General features: G+C 52.4%; 6 protein-coding genes across 6 annotated transcripts; 3 read left to right on the top strand and 3 right to left on the bottom strand.

Moving 5' to 3' along the window:
- Positions 1-703: 703 nt before the first annotated feature.
- J4E78_000069 (uncharacterized protein) lies at positions 704-3,112 on the bottom strand (the record flags this gene model as incomplete). The annotated part of the gene is made up of 5 exons (XM_049360735.1): positions 704-1,291; positions 1,346-1,484; positions 1,946-2,425; positions 2,477-2,611; positions 2,661-3,112. 5 exons carry the CDS (start codon positions 3,110-3,112, stop codon positions 704-706), a joined length of 1,794 nt encoding a protein of 597 aa, XP_049226018.1.
- A 2,616-nt stretch (positions 3,113-5,728) lies between these two features.
- On the top strand, positions 5,729-6,178 carry J4E78_000070 (uncharacterized protein; the record flags this gene model as incomplete). The annotated part of the gene is made up of 1 exon (XM_049360736.1): positions 5,729-6,178. One exon carries the CDS (start codon positions 5,729-5,731, stop codon positions 6,176-6,178), a length of 450 nt encoding a protein of 149 aa, XP_049226019.1.
- Positions 6,179-6,248: 70 nt separating this feature from the next.
- Positions 6,249-10,140, bottom strand: J4E78_000071 (uncharacterized protein; the record flags this gene model as incomplete). Its single annotated transcript, XM_049360737.1, has 6 exons — positions 6,249-7,725; positions 7,796-7,906; positions 8,461-9,097; positions 9,149-9,719; positions 9,770-9,888; positions 9,942-10,140. The coding sequence occupies 6 exons, from the start codon at positions 10,138-10,140 to the stop codon at positions 6,249-6,251; spliced, it is 3,114 nt and encodes a 1,037-aa protein (XP_049226020.1).
- An 862-nt stretch (positions 10,141-11,002) lies between these two features.
- Positions 11,003-11,887, top strand: J4E78_000072 (uncharacterized protein; the record flags this gene model as incomplete). Its single annotated transcript, XM_049360738.1, has 1 exon — positions 11,003-11,887. The coding sequence occupies one exon, from the start codon at positions 11,003-11,005 to the stop codon at positions 11,885-11,887; it is 885 nt and encodes a 294-aa protein (XP_049226021.1).
- A 56-nt stretch (positions 11,888-11,943) lies between these two features.
- J4E78_000073 (uncharacterized protein) lies at positions 11,944-13,311 on the bottom strand (the record flags this gene model as incomplete). The annotated part of the gene is made up of 1 exon (XM_049360739.1): positions 11,944-13,311. One exon carries the CDS (start codon positions 13,309-13,311, stop codon positions 11,944-11,946), a length of 1,368 nt encoding a protein of 455 aa, XP_049226022.1.
- Positions 13,312-13,929: 618 nt separating this feature from the next.
- On the top strand, positions 13,930-18,033 carry J4E78_000074 (uncharacterized protein; the record flags this gene model as incomplete). Its single annotated transcript, XM_049360740.1, has 4 exons — positions 13,930-14,476; positions 14,524-14,973; positions 15,025-15,144; positions 15,194-18,033. 4 exons carry the CDS (start codon positions 13,930-13,932, stop codon positions 18,031-18,033), a joined length of 3,957 nt encoding a protein of 1,318 aa, XP_049226023.1.
- Between the last annotated feature and the right edge of the window lie 21 nt (positions 18,034-18,054).

Consider the following 18,054-nt stretch of genomic DNA (forward strand, 5'->3'; position numbering starts at 1 on the left):
GCATGGATGTGTAAATAGTTGTTTCATCGTCCGTCGCATGCTGCTTTCCCTTTCCTTGTATGTCGTAAAAGGGTCGCGTTTGTCAATGTATTTACTACACTAATAGCGCGCGGTTTATCGATATTGCGTGGTGCTCGCCGTAAGAGCACTTATTCTCGGGCGTCCATCACAAAGAAATGCTTATCTCATCGAGGCCCAAAGACAGGTCGAATGGGTGAAGTGTCGATATTTGGCAACCTTGCAGCTACAGATGTCATCGCATAATTTTGACACATGCCTTTCGGAGGAACATCGAAGGGAAACGAGCTCTCTGTGTCACCGCACGGCACATTCGAACTGTGTCTAATCACTTACTTTGCTTTGCCATATCAGAAGCACAAAGAGTCCTTACGGCGGCAACGGTTGAGGACTAAGTGCTAGACAATGTAATGATCATCCCAGGGTTGATGGACATTAACTAGGTAACCCGCTTCGCCCAGCTTGTGGCGTTCCTGTATGTGTGGGAAAAGACACGTATTGCGCAGGTACGGAATGGTCATGCATTCGATCTAATAGCAACTTTTCAAATAACTGGAATCGCTGCATGTTCCATTATCTTTACGTAAAGAGACACCCTTATGAACTACCATCGCTTCCATGCTATGGACCTTCTGTTTCTCAGGTCCAGTACCCCACCCGTTCTGGCCAATCGTAATTCATGTCTCTAGTTTTCACCGACAGATGGAAGAGGGCATTGCCTGCTGCAATTCGGGCAATAGAAGTATGTGCAACCTGCCTTGCGCATACCGGCTGCGTCAATGTTCTGGTTGGCCTGGCAGCCAATACACCAACCAGCTGTTAATGCATATAGTGCGTTACGCTGTAAGTTCAGCGCAACGTCGGCGGCGAAGGTGGGATGCGCAAGCAGCAACTGCTCAAAGTCCTTCGTCTTGACAAGATAACGGTACTTTTCGAAGACAACGGAAGTTATGAGACGTCCCATAGCCCCATCGACGTTGACCTCGGTACCGTAGTGAGCGTGGATTGCAGTGATGAGCATGTCTAGGTCTTTGACAGCTTCTATAAGTACAGCCTTCACATCTTCTGCAGCTGGCTCGTAGAGCTTGACAACGTCGTACTTGTCAGCGATAGCGTGCACGCCGATTGGAACAAGCACACGCTTGCTCTTGTCATCGCCTGCGAGCTTCGCGATCTCGTGTTTGTCGTACTCGTTGGTGTAGATGAACTTGAGAAAGAACTCAAAGTGATCGGGATCGTCCTCATGCAATTCCATGATGCCTTCTGATGCTTCCTGGAGATAGTTAGTATTCTCCTTCCACACAGCTCTACACATCTGCCAATTTACCTTGAAGTTGCCAGTGAAAGCATTGAGAAAGTAGTCGGACTCTAGACATAGCACGGCCTTGTGCGCATAGTATTCGCGTGTGTGGCCTTCGTGGATTTGCTTGATCGTGACATCGGATAGCGCGGGGTTGTTGAAGAGCCTGGGGTCACGTCAGTACCCATGTAGGGCTGGAGAAGCGAGCATGCTTGGCTTGTGCGACTTACTTAGCAGCCGATCGCTTTGATTCAGACATATCGAAGACCTTGCGGCCGAAAGGGATTGCAGTGCGAGTTTGCAACAATATTAGAGCAGTGAGGTTGGCGCGAGCAAACAAGGTCGCTGTATGTGCACTTGAACAAATCGGGTTAGAGGGGGGTATCGCGATGTGAACGCGGCAGGCTACCGCCAATGACGGACCCAATGAAACGTGGAAGGTTGAAAAACAGGAAGAGGACGGGCAAGAGATATTCAATAGAAAGCATAGGTAGAGACGGCCAAATCGGCCAGGGCAGCCAATAGATTCTCGGATCAACTGGATCAGCCTCAGAAGATAACATCTACATGTTGTTTCTTGTAGACTGTTTACCTCCATGCGCACCGTTGATCTGGCAGCATGCTCACAAGTCATCAATTAGCGGGCTAAGGCCCTGCGCAGTACCAATCCTCACCTCATAGAAGTCCCTTCGCCTCTCAACATGACCACGGTCTGCCATGAACTCAGCAAACGCAGGCGCATCCGTACCGGGCTGCTGCAGGATCGTCTCGGCGCCTTCTGGTGCTGGGATATCCTCACGGACGCTCCAGCCACGGCCAGATTGGTTCTCGTCGCTGAGCATGAAGCTGTGGAGCAGCTTTGCGCCTTCAGGGTGGGGTGCTTTCTTCAGGATTGCGCCGGTCTGAGCCCAAGAGACGAACTTGGCGTCGCTGGGGAGCGCGTACTTGACTGGTGGTCGGTCTGCGAATGAGTAACCGGAGCTAAAGGTCACCGCGCTGCTGCTGTTGGCAGCCTTGATGAGTGTGCCGGGAGTGGCAGTACCGCGCACCCAGCGGGGGTTGTTGGCCAGCAGGGCGTTGAACCATTCCTCACCGAGCTCTTCGATGCTGCGCGAGATGTTAGCCAGTGACTAAGCATATGAGGAGGGGAGAACGTACATCAATTCGAACTGGTACAAGACGGCATCATCGTCGTTGGGGTAGGTCAGAACGATCTTGTCCTTGTATTCGGGTTTTGTGAAGTCTTGGTACGAAGTAGGCATCGTGCTCGTTTTGTTCGTGTTGGCAGAGATACTGTTGCAGTTTAGCATGTGTTTTTAGAGGTATTACAGGAAAATCATACCCCCAATCAAAGATGAGCAGTCCACTGTAAGCCGCTTCGGCGTCCTTGAACACAGGGTAGATCTTGTCGAAGTTCAATGGTGCGTAGTTCATCAAAGCGCCTTGCTTCTTCCATCGTGGGTAGTCGTGGAGCGTCTGCAAGATGATGCTGTCGACGTAAACATTGTCGGCAGCCAGTTGTGCGTCAAGGTTGACATCATGGTACTTCGACAGGTCGACGGTGACATTGAGTGTCATGTTAGGGAACCGTGCCTCAAAAGCACTCTTCAGACTGTTCTGCTGAGTCTTCTCATCGCCGCCATGCCAAAGAGTGACAACGCCGCCTTCTGCCAAAGCTGCCTGGTAGATTTCATCGAGGCTGCGCGTCTCCCGCTCGAAGTTTGTAGTGTTTGGCAAAGAGGCTGCCCAAGAAATCCCGGCAAAAAGCGCCAAGCTAGAGTATTCGAAGCGCATCGTGGCTGATTTCGGTCGGCTGGCTGTGATAGAGGCGCAGTTGTTTCACGAGCCATCGAGGTATTGCACATCTTATATCGGCGACTACTAATCACAGACCCACGCGCTACAGATACTATCGCGACAGATTGATTACGATCATTGCTTCCACTTCCGATTCCGACTCGGGCCTTTAGAACCTGTTTAGCGGACCAGAAAGAGGCTGAGCCTTCACCGAAGTTGCGCGGCCTCCAGATAGAATGGGTGACGTTGTAATAGAGAAGCTAGGCTCTCGCTTCCAATTGTGTCAGGAGCTGCAAGCACCTGAAAGTAGAATGTTTGGCATACGCAGGCTTCTCGATGCAGCATCTTCAGGAAAGTATTGCGAAATCGACACTTTTCTTTGGCAGGGACCGTGCGGGTGTTGTGGGACTGGGTACGAACGCGCTCCCAATCCGTATGGTCTACAGCCTTATCAGCATGAAGCTTTGTCGCGTCGATTCAGGGCTTCTGAGAATGAGAGGGCGAATGAGCCTCGTAGAAGGAGAAGATGGGTAAACTTCGGGTTGGAACAGGTCAACGGTGGTCATGATTGAGTGCTGAGCTGACACGGGAGCGGCTCTAATTCAGGAGAAATGTGGGCGGGGCACAGACTTGGAGATGAAGAGGGCCAGTCACGTGAACGCTTCGCCTCTTTCCGGTAAGGCGCGACCCCCCTTATCGCATGCCCCCGGCAATCGGCACCGTCATCTACGCCTTCGCCCTGGACCGCGTGAAGGTATGCCGTCGCAACAAACATCACCGCCATTGCTAGCGGAATCCAAGAATGGACCGAAGCCTGAGAAATACACCCGATGGATAATGATTCAGAAAGTTCTCCGCAGGAGCCGCCTGCTAAAAAGCAACGAACCCTAGCTTGCCAGCGATGTCGCTATCGCAAACAGAAGTGCGAAGACAGCCGCCCGTGCCAGAATTGTGTCAAAGGAGACGAGGAATGCCTTCCTACGCAGCCAGCGCCTCGGCCGCATGTTGAGAGCGAATATGTGCGCATTCTGGAAGAGCGTGTTGCTGAGCTTGAGGCCCGAGACCCGCAGCAGAGCCTTGATCATCTAGCAAGAACCCAGAACAGGCCTGATCACGACATAGATGACACGTCCCCAGCAAGCAGTGGGTTACCGGGTGATGGGGTCACAGGGGGAGCAGTGGCTCATTCGATTCAACAGTCCTTGCCGCCGCGGCGGTCATCTATCCTTTCCGGCTCATCTTCGGGTTATGCAATAGCTTCGGGCACGGATGATGAACCCGACTTGAATCATCTCATCTTTGGGCTTATTGCATCACCTTCAGCGCAGTTTCCAGCTCACGATGCTTCTCGTACCTCAACAGCCACACGACCGGCACAGGCCGAAGTGAATAGCGCGCACACACTGTTGGCCAGCATCTCTCTGGAACTCGAAGAGTCATTGCTCAACGCATATCGCGAGCGCGCTCAAGCCCAGTATCCCTTTTTCCACTGGGACACCTTCCTCACATGGCATTCGGAGTGGAAGCATTGTTTGTCCCGCGACCTTGAAGAACGAGCATGGCAAGGGTTCTTCATCAATCTTGTATACGCGACAGCTTTAGTACTGTTGCGTCAACCTTACGCGGCAATGCTCAATGCTCGAGAATTCTACGATAGTGGTATCGCACTCCTGCCGGCTGTGCTACGTCAACCTGATAGAATTCTCCAGGTGCAGGCATATCTACTGCTGTCCGTGCATGCACTACACCAGAGCTCTACTGAGCGCATCATTTCCCTCGCGTCCACAGCGATACGACAATGCGTTCTGCAACAATTACACCTCGGCGAGACGGAACCACCATCAACCGACGTTCATGCACGACTGGTAATTCAAGTTCGACGGCGATGCTTTTGGTGCGCGTACCTTCTTGATCGGCTGGTCATGTCCTCCTTCGATCTCCCTCCATCTGTGCCGGACTATATGATTACCGTAAGGCCTTTCGCTAACATCGAGGACCATGACCTGTTAGGCGCCGCTGCCATCACGCCGCCTAATCACGACTTGAGTGACTCTCAGAACTACACATGTAACTCCTCAGCGCTTCACATACTGCAGTGCAGGCGCATACAATCCGAAATAAGCGCCGTTACGCTTCGATGGGATTACCAAGCTCAATTTGAGAATAGTTCAGATTGGCGGATAAGAATACTTGCGGAATTGGAGAACTTCAAATCTAGGGTACAGAACTTTTCAGATCCACAGTCAAAAGGTTATACATCACAACGGTGGCAAGCGATGATCTATCACTATACGTTGCTCATGCTTTACCGACCGACAAAAGCCAACGTGATCGGGTCTGCCGGCGATTGGTCTGTTCAAGCCAGCAGCCAGGCTTGCTTAATGTTTCGTAGGACTCAGATTGATCGTCAAATCGCTCAGCCATGGCTTGCAGTAAGTAATTTCGCATACTCGATGACGCATGCGCTAATCCTAGCAGCTCCTCGTACAATTCCAATCCGGTATCACACTCTTGTACTGCTTCTGGGCTACCCCGCCGGAACATAGAACCGACAATTACTACTCTCTCGATGTCTCTGACGCGCTCCGCGCCTGCTCCAACATCCTAGCGATAATGGCAGACAGGTGGGCGAAGGCAGAATGCCTGCGAGACGTCTTCGAGCTACTGGCGCGCGAAATCCCGCTGGTCGACCGACCCAACAAACCACCCGCTCGGTTGTCAGAGAAAACCGTCACGGCAATCCGAGAGCACCTTCCGCAGGTTCGTGCACTAGTAGTGCATCGTCCGGTGTTGCGCATGATCGATGAGATGATAAATGAAGACTTCCCTCGCTCTGCGCAACCTTCCCAGCTACCAACGATTCGTGGCATGCTCGCTCCGAATCACCAGGAACCTGAGGAAAACTTCAACAATCAGCTACAGCAGATCAACGGAAACTTCCAGATGCCATTTGCTATGCAGCAGCCATTCGAGTACGGGATTGCAGATTCTGGGCTTGAGGATTTGGCTGTTGATGGCCTACTCTCATTTCCTGGGGTGTTTGACTTCGAAGGCTGGACATGACACGTCATTAAAAAGTGAGATACTATTGGAGCTAGTGTACTCATAATGTGGGCTATCGACGTCTTTTCAACTACGCTGCTTTGCCCTTGTCTACGATAGACTCCCCCGCGACCGTCTCGAAGAAAGCATCCGCCAAATATCCACCGCAATAACTCAACTTCTCAAACCCATCAGTCATAGGTTTTGAGCTAAGAGCTGGGCCTTGCACCGACTTCAAGTAGCCAGCGATACCTTGGTCCTGCCACATCTTCGCAAATTGCTCCGTCACCATGTTCAGACCTTGCAGACTCCAGATCGGCTGGACCTGCCACACGATGCCTAGCTTGGCAAGATCGAGATGAAGATTCTTAACCTGGTCATCACTGAACCCGGCTTTCGCAAAGTCGTAGTCACCGGTGTAGCCAAAGGCAAAGAGCCGATCTGGATACGCTTTGCGAACTTCGGTGTGGAACTCGACGATGTCGTCCCAGTTCGGAGAGTCCATACGCGCCCAGGTCACGTCTCCGAGTGGCGCAGCGGCGATGGCACGCTCGACGATACCCTTGACACAGCTCTTGATCATGTATTGTCCCATTGCTGATCGCGACAGCTCCCAGTCGAAGAACACTTCCTGTTTCACGGTCTTGTTTGCGATGTCGCGACGGTCTGACAGAGAAGCAACCTGTCGTTTCGAAAGCTCCGCCTTGTAAGCGGCAAACTCTTCTTTCGACGCAACGGTCTCAACAGCCTCATCGAAAGTCTTCATCCCCGCTTTTGCCTTCCACTCGTTCCGCGCAGCCTTCAAATCTTGCCCCTTCATCTGCGCAGCCGCAAGACACTTCTGTAACGGCTCCACCTTCTTTGTCGCCCCCTGCACATACTCGTGGTCGCGCTCGTCGACGACACTGGTGATGAACTCGGCATGGTCCGTGTCGCAGCGGCATAGCAGTAGCGTCTCCGCACCCATGACATCGAATTGCATCCGCACAGCTGTCAAGCGATCCAGGTACTCTTGCGTCGGCACAATAGTACGCCCTTGACCAACAGTAAACTTCTTCATCCCAATAGCAAGGTCGTCAATGTGTATCATTGCTACACCGGCGTCCACGAACTCGCGCGCCATCTTCATCGTACTCGTCAGGCTACCGAAGCCCATGTCGCCATCCGCGACGATTGGCGCCATGTAGTCCCAGTTCTCCAGCTTTTCACGGTCCTCAATCGGATGTCGCAACCGGTACTGTCGTTGGCGCTGGTCGTGCCAAAGCTGGCTCTTGAAGATCTTGGAAACAACCTTCGGCACGGTATCCCAAGGGTAGTCGGCGTGGTCCATTCCGGGGAGTGCGACTTCCGAGAATCCGCATAAAGCACCGGATACGTAGACAGTCTGCTGATGTTTGGCCATCTGCGAAACGGCTACCGGATCGGTGGTACCGAATGTCAACTCGCACGTGCCGGCTTTGTTGTGGGCGTTAAGCTGCTCCCAAAGCTTGATGGCCTGGATCGAGGAGGCTTCCGAGGGAGCGGGGATGGAAGTACGAAGCGCGGCTATAGTGCTTGCAGTGTATGGTCTGGAAACAAGGTCAGCTGAATTCGGTCACGGAGCTGATCTACTGCTTGAACTCTGACGGGGCTACATACCGCTTCAAATGCGATTGCCTTGCAGAGCTCCATTGCTTTTCGATAGCAGCTACATCAGCTTCGAAAGCCTTCTGCTCATCTTGAACGGATATGTCGAGTTTTGGCATGATACTGGATATAGAACAGGTTATTCTTGTGTTCGTTTAGCAATTCAGCTTGCAGATTTGTGTATCTCAATCAACGAGGTGCCTCTGGTCATTTATTCACAAGAATGTCTCTTTCAACAGTAGCCCAAGCTCGGCGCGCGAAACGCGAAGCTAGCCTTGTCAGCCGACAAATGCAGGGTCTCTACTTTCCCCACTACAAAGAAGCGTGGAGCCCTCGTTCAGCTCGCACTCTCGCACTTGGGAGTCCGACAGAGTCCGTTATCGGCAAATAAACGAACATGAGAACGGGTCCACTTTTGCGGTACGGAGGCGCACGCCTGATCGCTTTTCGACTTCCGATTGTGTTTTGTCCACCGTGGCATGTGGAGGGTCTTTACTTGAATGTGTTTCACTCAAGATTCGGTCATGGGTATCACCTGATGAAAGGCACGTGTCGGACTACAGAGGAAGAAAGTCACAGATATGGCAGTATGCTCGCAATTGAATAGTTCATTTGGATACAACTTATCGTGCCTGCAAATCTCGTATCAAGCTGTTCTCAGCCTCTGCTGTATCTACCATACATATCGAAAGTGCACGTTTTGCTTGTCAGTCAAGTCGCGGAAGTCAGTATCTGCGTGCACCCTTCCACCCTTATCAGAGTCGATGCGGTCTCGTCTGCGGTTCTCATACCAGCAATACGTCGCATACATAGCGATGGTGATCATCGAAAGAACATAGCTTCCCAGCACAGCACCCATACCAAGTGGATACAGCGGTGCCTGGTCGGCCTTGAAGAATTGGGGCGCGATGATGTTGCTGATACAGTATGCGATAAAAACCAGCGCATTGACAGTGACTTTCTTCGTATGGCCCGCAGTGTTTGCCGTGTTGATACCGAGGGCAACGATATAGGGTCCGAGGTAGAAATAGGAGCAGTATAACGCTGCGAGACGCCCGTTGTAGTTGTCGAGCGGCAGGACGTATAGGAAGACTGCTGAGATCATACCGACGATGATACCGAACATGACCCAAGCGGTACGTAATTGTTTTGCCGGAAGATACTTCGCAGTCAGGAATACCCCGCCATTGCAAACGTATGACGCTATGGTCTGCAAGATACCGGTAGGCATTGTGAGGAGCGTCGAGCGTTGAGACGAGTAGCCGAGACCTTTGATGATGAGAGGCGTGAAGTTCGTCAAACCTCCGTTCGGAACTAGAGAACGTCAGCCTAAATTTGGAAGGGTGGCACATCGGGGTTACTCACTACTGATCCAGATATGAAAGAAGAACATCAGCCACGTCTTAGGATCAAGGAAGGCTTCAATCATCTGGTCTTTCTTAAACGTTTTGTTCTCCACTCCCGTCTGATCTTGCCGGATTTTGTCAATTACGATGGCCTTTTGTCGCTCGCTGACGAACTTCGCCTTGACAGGATTGTCGGGTAAGAAGATACCGATCACACAAGCCCATACAATAGTCATTGCGCCTGTGATCCAGAACATAGCGCGCCATTGATGTTCGCCTGCTAGGAATCCGATACCGTATCCGATTGGGCCAGTGAAGCACACAGAAAGACCCGTATACATCAAGCCGGTTCGAAGAGGTTGCTCACGTCGCGGGTACCACATGCTGATGATGAGGAAGTTGCCGGGTACAATGGGCGCTTCAAGGGCTCCAAGAAGGACACGAAGTGCGATAAGCGTGGGGAAGTTGTTGGCAAAGCCAGTCGCGATGAGAATGCAGCCCCAGAGGAGTTGGACGACAAACATTAGTTTGGCGATCGGGAAGCGTTGGAGGAGGCTGCCACTCGGTAGGCACCAGAACAGATAACCGAACTACACGCATTGTCAGCACTATAGAAGCAATGACAGTTGGGATTGCTCACATAGAATGCACTGCCGACCCAGCTGTATCTATCTCCAGTCAAGCCAGTATCAGCTCGGAAGCCGTACAAGGCCGCTGTAGCTGTCGTCACTTTGTCCATAGCGCCCAGCGTGATGTTGACTGATGTGTCTGTTAGCGAGCGCTTCTCGTTATCTCGCTTTACAAGCACTCACACCAGAGCAAAGGCACAAGACGCAGGTCTAGCTTCCATCGCAAGCGTGTCGCTTCTTTTCTTGTATACGCATTCTCCCCCGTGAGATGATGAGCATAGGCAGCCGCCACATCAACGTTGGCTGAGGAAACTTCTCCCATCTTGACGGAATGTGTGTCCTCGATGTCGGCGGACGACATGACTTTGCTGTCGTCTGGCATGGTAGCGATGAGTGGGGTAAGGATGGAGATGCAAAAAGAACCTCCCAATGGGTGTCTCGAACACCTGATTAGATGCGTATCTTATACAAGACCAAGACAAAGAATCATATCAGTAATACCTATCTTGATATCTCGTTGAGTGTCGCTATCTCCAGCTAGACAGCGGCTGGACGGGATATGGAACGTCAAAGTCCAGCTCGATAGGACTAAGATTGTGTCCTTGACTCGTGAACGTTGTCATTCTCCGCATTCTGGCGACGGCAACGATCAACCGGTTCGCATACCCATGTTCGCTGCCTAGCGTCGAGGGACAAAGAGATGGTTCTTCGGACTCTCATGTCCGATGGTGGCATGGTGGGTCACGACCAATAGTGGACTGTCAGGCCCTCACACCACGCCATGATAGTGCTAGTATGGGTCCTGATACCCGACCGCTAGGATCCGTCTGTATAGACGACATGCGCCATGGGAAAACGGGCGATAGGGCTTGCTCGAAGGTTGCTGCGCGTACGGATATGGCGTCCTGCAGCGGCGCCAATTGTCCGTCACATTTCGTACGCAGAGTGTTGTGATCATCGCGCATCGCGTAAAGAATGCTTTCAACCATTGTGAAGACGTCGTCGTGGTGGTGAATACCAAAGTAGGCGAGTTCAGTACTTAGGTAGCCTTGTGTGGTTGGAGACGTGGCAAATCGCGAGATAGTCGCGACAAACGTCAACCGCTTATCGGCGGCCATCACGTGCATCGCCGAATGCGGGCATCCCGAAAGCGACATCCATAGAAGACAGATACATTGCCTGAGAAAACGTTATTCAGGGAGGATACATCCAACCAAAAGCTCTTCCACTCAATTCGTGGAACCATGGCACGAAATCTACGCATTTGCATGCTTAATGCCGATGCACCGGTGCCTGTTGTTGCCGCCGAGCGCGCCCCCACCTATGGGCGTATCTTCCACCAACTTCTTTCCTCCGCAGCTGCCAACACAAAGTTACCACGCGCGTCCTTGGACCCTGTCATTGAAATCACATCTACGGACTTCGATGTGACGAAGAACAAATATCCCAGCTCGATAGCAGAATTCGACGCTGTCATCATCTCGGGCTCTGCGAACTCGGCCTACGATGAGCTGCCCTGGATACGCAAACTCGCAAGATGGACGAAAGAATTATATGAGAAAGAGCCCAGGGTGAAGATCTTCGGCAGCTGCTTTGGCCACCAATTGGTGTGTCAAGCTCTACTAGGGGATTATGGTGTGAAGGTGGAGAAGCACCCGGAAGGCTGGGAACTCGGGGTAAAAGAGATCACACTGCAACGGCAATTCTACACCGAATTCTTGGGGGATGGTGGAGGTGGGGAATATAAATATGGCGAAAAGATGAAGCTACAATTCGTGCATCACGACCACGTGGTTGTTCCAGATTTAGAAGCGCTGCCGGGCTCCTGGACAACGCTGGGAAGTACTCAGCATTGCGCTAATCAGGGCATGTACGAACCTGGTCGTGTCCTCACATTCCAGGGTCACTTCGAGTTCGATCGTTTCATCAACAGTGAGACAATCAAATATTTCTTCCCGAATTGGCAGCCTAAGGTCTTGGAAGAGACGCTCGACGCTATCGATGCGGATGACGATTCTGTGGCAGCAGCTGGAGTTGTCTTGAAGTTCTTCTTGGGCGACAGTGCTAGAAAGCATGGTCAGTTACATGCTGTCGTTGGGGGTTTACTCACGCCGCCGTCAAGAGAATGAGCCCGCATTTCTACAGCCGATCCAATATGTATCAACTACATGTTCTAGGTTTAGACCTATGTACTACCTTCCTTGATTAATGCACTTAATCTCTTAATACCTTCAAGAATCTCTACCTCCGTGTGCCATGCCCATGATAAACGTATGCCATTTCCATAGCCCTTTGCCGCACGAACGGCGGATGTAGGGTCCCCTTGCACTTGCATCATGTCGCCATATGCAAACTTTACACTGTGTTTCTCCAAGCCTTTGGCAGCCAAATCGGCACCCTTTCCAGCTAGACCTTCTGGCAACAGTAGCCAAATGAAGTAGCCTCCAGCTTGCGCAGAAAACTCGTCAGGACTAGTGTCGGCGCCGCTCGCTTGGTCAGAATTCTCATTGTACGGCTTCCCAGTGGAGATAGTGACACCCAGTGGTACCAGAAAGTTCTCTATCCCTTCCAGCATAGCATAATAGCGGGCCCGAAACGTCGGAAGAACTTTGGTTTCAAGATGCTTGCGCAACAACCCAGACTCAAGCACCTCATGAACAAATGAAGCAGCCATGTGTGCGGGACAGCCTCCAGATCTGGTCGCACCCACTTGCGACAGTGCAAGCGTGAACGCAGGAGTCGCTTCTGCCCAGCCTACTCGTATACCCGGTGCTATGATCTTTGAGAACGAACCATTGCTCATAGCATTACCCCATTCATCTTTGGGGCCTCCGTCAAGCGTGCGATCGATGTCGACAATTCGGGGAGGTACATCACCGAGGCTCTCACAGCTTCCGTCCTTATCCGCTGGCCAGCGTAGTACGTCGTACACATCGTCGGTAACCACGAGGGCATCGAATTCTCGTGCGAGGAGAATGAGTTGTTGTCTTCGCCTGAGCGACATGGTCTTCGCGCTTGGGTTTGAAAACGTCGGAACGCAGTAGATAATGTGTCGATAAAGCTTCTTATATCTTTCACCCGTCTTTCGCGTTGATGGAGCGGGTGTTGTCGATTTATCTGCGTCCGCGAGACTTCGTCGTAGGAAATCCACATCCAGCCCTTCATCGTCTTCTGGCACACCCTTCATCATCCCCTGGAACCCGTTGTCCATGAAGATTGGACAGGCCAAAAAGTAGCATGGTTCAACCATCCATATGTTTCGTGTATAGCCTGGCTCAGTGAAGCGTGCAAGGACGTTATCCAAGTTTCCCGACGCTCCATTCGTGACACAAATGCGGTCGAACGAAAGTTCCGAACCGCGTCCGTACGTAGAAGTGAGCCATGCTGCGATACTGCGTCGAAGTGGTTCGTAGCCAGCATCTGGGCCGTATATGAGTGAGGCTGCAGTTTTTGCTTGCGAGTTAAGTACGCTTGTCGCACTGTCGAGAAGTTGAGCCGATGGGAAGAGTGACGGCGACGGCCACCCCAATTGCAGATTGATGCTTTCGGTCATATTGGTAGGATCCAGATGCGACAATGATGGTGTTCTTACAGGCAGATCACGGCGACGCTGCCATGAACAGCAGCAGTCGAATCATTTTGCGACCTCGGCATGCGCGCTGCAAACCCATGCTCATGCTCATAATCGCATAGCCGCTCAGCATATGGTGGAGAGTGTGGTATCGACCCCTGCCATTCTTTCGGACTCTGGCCCCCGATGGAGAGGAACGTCGGAACTTCGAAGGATTCACTGAGGGGTTCATTCGCGCCGCGCTAGTGAAGTATTAGCGTGTTTCCTGGGAAGGGATCGGCAATCGTGCGTCATCCTCATCCTGCCGGAATGCGCAGCAACTCCACCCTCAACGCGACGCGATAGGCATTACAAACCCGCGCTGCCATGCCTTCGGAACGATATGCCCTGCGGCATCGGTGTTGTTACAGCCAATGGCGCGTGACGAAACAGCTGACCAGGCGTTGCCTGTTTGGGGTGTTCATACCTTGATCTATCCTCTGGCACGAGGGTGATCTACTCCAATTCCCAGTAGTTGTAGGACATATAGGAGCTTTTGGCTGTCGGAGACCGCGGTTCACTTTTTCCTCGATTCATTCCCCTCTCAATCGCCCACCAAACATGCCGTTCGTTGAGCAGCCGCTGCAGGGTGCAGGCATCCGCATCGCTATAGATCGTGGTGGTACCTTTACAGACTGCTTGGGTATCGTACCCGGGAAACCAGATGTGCTAGTCAAGCTTCTGAGTAACGATCCGACGAACTATGCCGATGCACCCACAGAGGGTATCCGCAGGATACTCGAGCAGGCCTTGAACGTATCCATCCCACGCGGTGGCAAGATTGACACCAGCAACATCGAATCGATCAAGATGGGAACTACAGTCGCGACAAACGCCTTGTTGGAACGAAACTCCACAAAATGCGCGTTGGTCGTCACCAAAGGTTTCAGAGATCTACTACGCATAGGTGATCAGACCAGACCGAAGCTGTTTGATCTCAACATCCGGAGGCCTGAGACCTTGTTCGACGATGTTCTAGAGATTGACGAGCGCGTCACACTTCACGATTCGACCGAGGACAAGTCAACACTACGAGACCCTGACCGCAACTCCTATAACCTGGAAAGGGGGGTGGGCGGCGAAGCCATTCGCGTTTTGCGACCAATTGGTTAGTATCTTGACGTGGAAGTAACTTCCTCGCTGACACTTCAGTAGACAGCACACACGCCCGTGAAGGTCTCCAGGCCCTGTTCGACAAGGGCGTGCGGTCCTTGGCGATAACGCTTATCAACAGCTATACTTTCCCGAACCACGAGCTTCAAGTTGCCGATATCGCCAGACACATCGGCTTCACGCAGATATCAGTCTCATCACAGATCTTCCCCATGATCAGAGCCATTTCGAGAGGCTACTCAGCAACAGCAGACGCGTACCTTACGCCTTTGACGCGCAATTACATCGACGGCTTTCGTGAAGGCTTCGTAGGCGGCCTGGAAGATACCAAGGGTGCTCGTTGCGAGTTCATGCAAAGTGATGGAGGACTCGTGGGGTGGCAGCACTTCAGCGGTCTCAAAGCTATCCTGTCAGGTCCGGCTGGAGGTGTTGTCGGATTCAGCAAGACATGTTTTGATGTACAGCGGAGGAAGCCAGTGATAGGATTCGACAGTAAGTCTAAAGCTCGCGAAACATGTCGGAAGTATGCTGACAATTACGTAGTGGGCGGAACCAGCACTGATGTTTCGCGGTATGCGGGAACACTGGAGCACACCTTCGAGTCGATCACGGCTGGTGTGACGATTCAATCTCCACAGCTAGAGATCGACACTGTTGCTGCCGGTGAGTAGCACTCGAATCAATGGATCTAGATAGTTACTAAAGTTTCTAGGCGGTGGAAGCATACTTTCTTATCGCAACGGTCTCTTCCTCGCAGGCCCCGAATCGGCAAGCGCACATCCAGGCCCAGCAGCATACCGTAAAGGTGGACCTTTGACGGTCACAGACGCGAATCTTGTCTTGGGACGTCTGCAGGCTGAGTACTTCCCAAAGATCTTTGGCAAGCACGAGAACGAAGCTCTGGACTACGAAGGCGCAAAGCGAGCCTTTGAAGAGTTACTCGTCACGGTCAATGCGGATCTGTCACAGACTAGCGGAAAGACGAAGACAGTCGAAGAACTTGCTCTTGGCTTTCTGGAAGTTGCGAATGAGACAATGTGTCGACCCATCCGCTCGCTCACTGAAGCCAAGGGGCACCGAACTTCCGATCACGATCTTGCGGTCTTCGGCGGTGCAGGTGGACAAGCTGCCTGCGCCATTGCTGCCAATTTGGGCATCGACCGCATTTTGATTCATCGCTACTCTTCTATCTTGTCAGCATATGGCATGGCATTGGCAGACGTCGTTCGCGATGTTCAAGAGCCGTGCTCAGTATTGCTGAAGTCCTCTTTCGATGAACTTGACGAAAGGCTGTCGTCGCTCGAGAAGAACGCGGCTGAACAACTGGCCAACGACGGGTTCTCTGGCCAAACAATCGGTTTCGAGCACTTTCTTAACCTCCGCTACGAAGGGTCTGACACAACCTTCATGGTTTCGCGCCCTGATCAAGGAACGTGGGACGACGCCTTCGTAGCTGAACACAAGCGCCAATTCTCTTTCATCATGCCTGGACGCGATATCCTCGTTGAGAATGTTCGAGTCCGAGCGACAGCCCGGAGCCCATCGGTCGAACCCGAGTTCAACCTCGATCAACAGCTCACCGACTGCTCCCCATCCGCCGTGTCGACAAAAAAGATTTCAGATCATGTCCCAGTCTTCTTCGAAAATGGCTGGACTACGTCTCCTTTGTATCACTTGACAAAATTGGCAAAGGGTGATATCATCGATGGGCCAGCCATCATTCTGGACAACACACAGACCATCGTGGTTGCACCGAGCTCCAAAGCAACTATCCTGGACCGCCATGTCATGATCGAACTCGATCGAACTACTACCCTACCAGGCAACGAAGCTGCTGTACCTCGGACTGTTGATCCAGTCGAGCTTTCTGTGATGGCTCATCGCTTCATGAGTATCGCTGAACAAATGGGCCTCGCATTACAAAAGACGAGTGTTTCGGTCAACATCAAGGAACGTCTCGACTTCAGCTGCGCGCTCTTCAGTCCTGAAGGTCGCCTTGTAGCCAACGCTCCTCATGTGCCAGTTCACCTGGGCTCCATGGAACAGGCAGTCATGTACCAGCACAACAAGTATCTAGGCCAGCTACGACCAGGCGATGTCATCGTCGCTAACCACCCCATATCTGGCGGCACGCATCTGCCAGATATAACATGTGTGACGCCTGTCTTTGACGACACAGGCAAGACCATCATCTTCTACACAGCTTCGAGAGGTCACCATCAAGAAATTGGTGGAATACTCCCAGGCTCAATGCCAGCCGGCAGCGTCGAATTGCACGAGGAGGGTGCCATGATCGTCTCAGAATACCTTGTCCGTGACGGTGTCTTCGACGAAGAACTAGTCACAAGGGTGTTACTCCACGATCCCGCCCAATACCCAGGATGCTCAGGAACACGCAAGCTCGCCGATAACATCAACGACCTCAAAGCACAAGTATCCGCAAACGCGAAAGGCGCAGCGCTCGTGGCTGACCTCATCGCTGAGCGAGGTCTCTTAACCGTACATCTGAACATGCATGCAATCACCGCCAACGCTGAGTCTTGTGTACGCGAATTCATGAAACGTACATATCAACAAACTGGCGGCAAGCCTCTTGTCGCACTCGACTTCATGGACGACGGCACACCTATCAAGCTCGCCATAACCATCAACCCAGACGACGGGTCCGCACACTTCGATTTCACCGGTACAGGCGAAGAAGGCTACCACAGCTTCAACGCCCCACAAGCCATCGCCAGATCCGCCACACTCTACGTCCTCCGCTGCCTCATCAACCAAGACATTCCACTCAATGAAGGCTGCCTCCGCCCCCTCACCTTCACAATCCCAGAAGGAAGTATCTTAAACCCCTCGCCATACGCCGCAGTATGCGCAGGAAACCCAATCACATCCCAACGCGTCACCGACGTCGTCATCCGCGCATTTGAAGCCTGTGCCGCAAGCCAAGGTGACTGTAACGTCTTCTCCTTCGGTATAAACGGCGACCACGACGACAGCGGCACGCCCATCCCCAACTCTGGTTTCGGCTTCGGAGAAACAATATGTGGAGGCAGCGGCGCTGGACCTGGCTGGCACGGTACTTCAGGCGTGCACATCCACATGACGAACACGCGGATCACGGATCCGGAACTACTGGAGAAGCGTTACCCTGTGCTTCTTCGCGAGTTCAGCATACGTGATGGGTCGGGTGGACAGGGGCGCTGGAATGGTGGGAACGGGATTCGGCGCGTGTATGAGTTTTACCGCGACATGAATGCTTCGATTGTTAGCGAGAGGCGGGTTACTAGGCCGTATGGTATGCTTGGGGGTGGGGATGGGAGTAGTGGGGTGAATTATATTGTCAAGAAGGTTGGAGGGCGGTGGTGTAGGCTGGGTGGTCGTAAGGACTTTTCTGTACAGAAAGGGGATTGCTTTGTTATCGATACGCCTGGCGGGGGTGGATGGGGAATGAGGGATGAGGAGGAGACGGATCAAGTGCATACTGCACAAAAGTCGATGGTGGAACGGAGGTTTGTTAGCCAGTTTCAGTTGGCGCAGGAGGCCAGCAATTAGATACGCCAGATGATATCTCGA

Source organism: Alternaria triticimaculans (genome assembly GCF_023758025.1).
Source record: "Alternaria triticimaculans strain BMP 0046 chromosome Unknown scaffold_1, whole genome shotgun sequence".
Lineage (NCBI taxonomy): Eukaryota > Fungi > Ascomycota > Dothideomycetes > Pleosporales > Pleosporaceae > Alternaria > Alternaria triticimaculans.